Below are 3,155 nucleotides of genomic sequence, written 5' to 3'. Positions count from 1 at the left end.
GGGTGAGGACATTCAAGACAGGAGCGGTTGGAGATTGGCTGTGTCCCAAATGGAATAGGGTGCCAATCTGTTTGATACATGGCAGACATTGTTGCTAATTACTTCCTCGGCCCGACAATAACCGTAGTAAAAGCCGGTGGAAAACGGGCAAGCTAGTTGTGGCTAGGTGAACCACATTGAAGAGCCTTTTTGGATAAGTTTTAAAAAGATATGGGCGATAAAGTGTCAGTCAAGCTGTACATCATATCCTAATGCATGTTTAAAAACATTGGTCAACATAAATCAAACTGTAAAAAAAATAAAAAAATAAAAATATAAAATAAAAGAGGTATTATTTTCCACTGTGTGTATGTACACATGCAGGATTTTCCATTTCCTAGTCATTCAGTCCAGCTGAAAAGCACTTCTTCCAAGTGGGGGAAACAGACAAAGCAAGGTCAGGGAAAACATGAAAAATAAGCAGTGCCTTCAAGTGCAATTAATATATAAGTGTCAATTCTTATTGAAACATTCGTACGTTATTCCTTATCATAAGAGAGTGTGGAAAAATGGGATGGAATGTAATGAATTTACTGTGTGTGTGTGTGTGTGTGTGTGTGTGTGTGTGTGTGTGTGTGTGTGTGTGTGTGTGTGTGTGTGCGTGCGCGTGTGTGTGTGTGTGTGTGTGTGTGTTTGTTGTGTCTGTGTTGTGTATTTTTAGCTGTCTGTCTGTGCGTGTTGTCTCTCCCTCAAGACACCGTTTTTTGGTAATAAACAGAGAGAGACCAAATCTCATCTCAACTCAACTGTTCCCTGTCTAAATACAGTTCAATACCAGTGAACCTCAGAGAGAAGTCTCCCAACTCACCATCATGTGGTTTCCAATCGCCGAAACATTCCATCATTATGATGGAATGGCACAACCTCTCCCTATAAGCATTCTCCTCCCTAACACACAAACACCCAACCCAAATCCACTCACTCAAAATTCCAATGAACCACCAATAAACAATGTGGTTGTATCTGGAGGAGTGTGTTGCTGCAAAACTGTTGTCCTTCAAATGCCACAAAATTCAACTAAATATATGTATTCTGAATGATGGTGAATATGTTTGATTTCAGTGTTCTGGTACATCATTCTCAATTCGTAATCTCGGGAATCCAGAACCAAATCACGTGTCGTTCCACCTGATCAAAAGACGACAATTCATAACAGTGACATGTTCAGTGTTATACAGCAGACAACAAAAAAAAAAAAAATAAACATTATTTTCCTGTGTCTCTCTTCTTCCCCAGATCTTACAGGATGAACAATGACTACGCAGAGATTAGTCCCTCTGATCCCTCTGTCGACGCCTACACCACTCCCCTGATCGCCGTGAAGGCCGAGATCGGCTACCAGCACGAGAAGCGTCGTTACGTCCGCAAAGATGGCAACTGCAATGTCGTGTTCCGCCATGTTCCTGAGGAGTGGCTCATGTACGTCACTGACATCTTCACTACGCTGGTGGAGATACGGTGGAGAGTTATGTTCCTCATCTTCACCCTCTCTTACACCCTCTCCTGGCTCTTCTTCGGCATCCTCTACTGGTTGATCGCCCTGGCTAACGGCGACATCAAGGACCCTACTAACGCCCCTTGTATGTACGAGGTGAGGGACTTCACCGCGGCTTTCCTATTCTCACTGGAGACCCAGACCACAATCGGTTATGGTTTTAGAGGGATGTCAGAGAACTGCATGGTGGCGATCATCGTCGTAACCGTGCAGGATGTCATCAGCTGTTTTATTGATACATTCGTCATCGGTATCGCTGTGGCAGAGATGGCATCGACACGGAAACTGACGCAAACAGTAGGCTTCAGCAACTGCGCTGTCATCAACTTGCGAAATGGGCGTTTGTGCCTGTCATGGAGGATCGGAGACTTCCGCCAACACCACATGGTGGAGGGGATGGCTCGTGCTCAAATCTTCCGCCCCACCATGCACGCCACTGGGAGGGTGGACATCAATTACAAGGACCTGGAAATCAAACAGAGTGATATCCTTTTAGCCATACCAACCACCATCTTCCACATTATTGAGCCCGGTACTCCACTCTACCGCATGAGCCTGGAGGATCTTCGGAAAGACGACTTTGAGCTGGTGGTGTCCTTCACCTACACAGACGACTCGACGGGCATCCTGCACCAGACTCGCACCTCCTACACACCCGACGAGATTCACTGGGGACATCTGTTCCAAGATATGCTGAATGTAAACCTGAAATACTACAAGGTAGACTACTCCATGTTCCACCACACTGCTAAGGTCCTGATTCCGGAGGTCAGCGCAGCAGAGTACGATCAAATTAAGCTTCGGCGTTCCCCGCGCCACTCCCCGCGCCACTCCCCGCGCCACACTCCGTGCCACTCCCCACACCACTCCCCGTGCCCCAAGCGCCCAAGCATTAATTGCAATCCCCCGATGGTGACTGTGGAACTGGTAAACGGCACCACAGAAGCTGAGGTACATGCAGCCATGGCTGCTACTATCGCAGCAGTTTGCGAGGACCAAGGACATTTGTGTCTTCCAAGGAACCCCATTCTGACGTAGATGTTCTGCTGACATGGCAATACCAACACAATTTCATTGTAAATGCCCAATGGTCATTCAGAAACATGGCCATTGCAGTCTGCCTTTACTATTGTCCAGGCTCTGTACGCTGAAGTTGCTTTTAAATGCTGAAAAGACAAAGTTGATTGTTTTCACGAAATCTAGGATGAAACCTCAGACTCTTACACGTACAGTCAATGTGCAGGACAAACAAATAGAAAGACTAGCAACTAAGAAGTATTTTGGTTTCTCGATAGATGAATGTCTCACCTGTAAAACCTCACATTGTACGTCTTGTACTTGGAATTCTTGATAGATGAGTGTCTCACCTTTAAGTATCGTAAGTCTTGCGAAAAAGTTTTGATTTTCGTACTAAGTCATGTTTTTCATTAGAAGCGAGAAAGATGCTTGTTTCCACAACTTTCTTACCTGTAATTGATTCTCGTGATATCCTGTACATGTATGCCCCTGTGATTTCATTGCGTATGCTGGACTGGGTACCACGGAGCACTGAGGTTTGTTACTAACTCCAAAGCCCTCACTCATCACTCTACTCTCTACATGAGAGTGGGCTGGTCTTCCT

General features: G+C 45.6%; 1 protein-coding gene across 1 annotated transcript in view; it reads left to right on the top strand.

Moving 5' to 3' along the window:
* LOC139375721 (inward rectifier potassium channel 16-like) overlaps positions 1-2,935 on the top strand; it is a 15,404-nt gene extending 12,469 nt beyond the window's left edge. Inside the window, exon 2 of the mRNA XM_071117534.1 lies at positions 1,276-2,935. Within this exon, the coding sequence (XP_070973635.1) occupies positions 1,286-2,572 (1,287 nt within the window). The 5' untranslated portion in view covers positions 1,276-1,285 and the 3' untranslated portion in view covers positions 2,573-2,935. The remainder of the gene's footprint in view (positions 1-1,275) is intronic.
* Positions 2,936-3,155: the final 220 nt, after the last annotated feature.

Source organism: Oncorhynchus clarkii, chromosome 20, assembly GCF_045791955.1.
Source record: "Oncorhynchus clarkii lewisi isolate Uvic-CL-2024 chromosome 20, UVic_Ocla_1.0, whole genome shotgun sequence".
Lineage (NCBI taxonomy): Eukaryota > Metazoa > Chordata > Actinopteri > Salmoniformes > Salmonidae > Oncorhynchus > Oncorhynchus clarkii.
The sequence above is the reverse complement of the archived record's forward strand: the minus strand, read 5'-3'. Positions and strand labels throughout refer to the sequence as shown.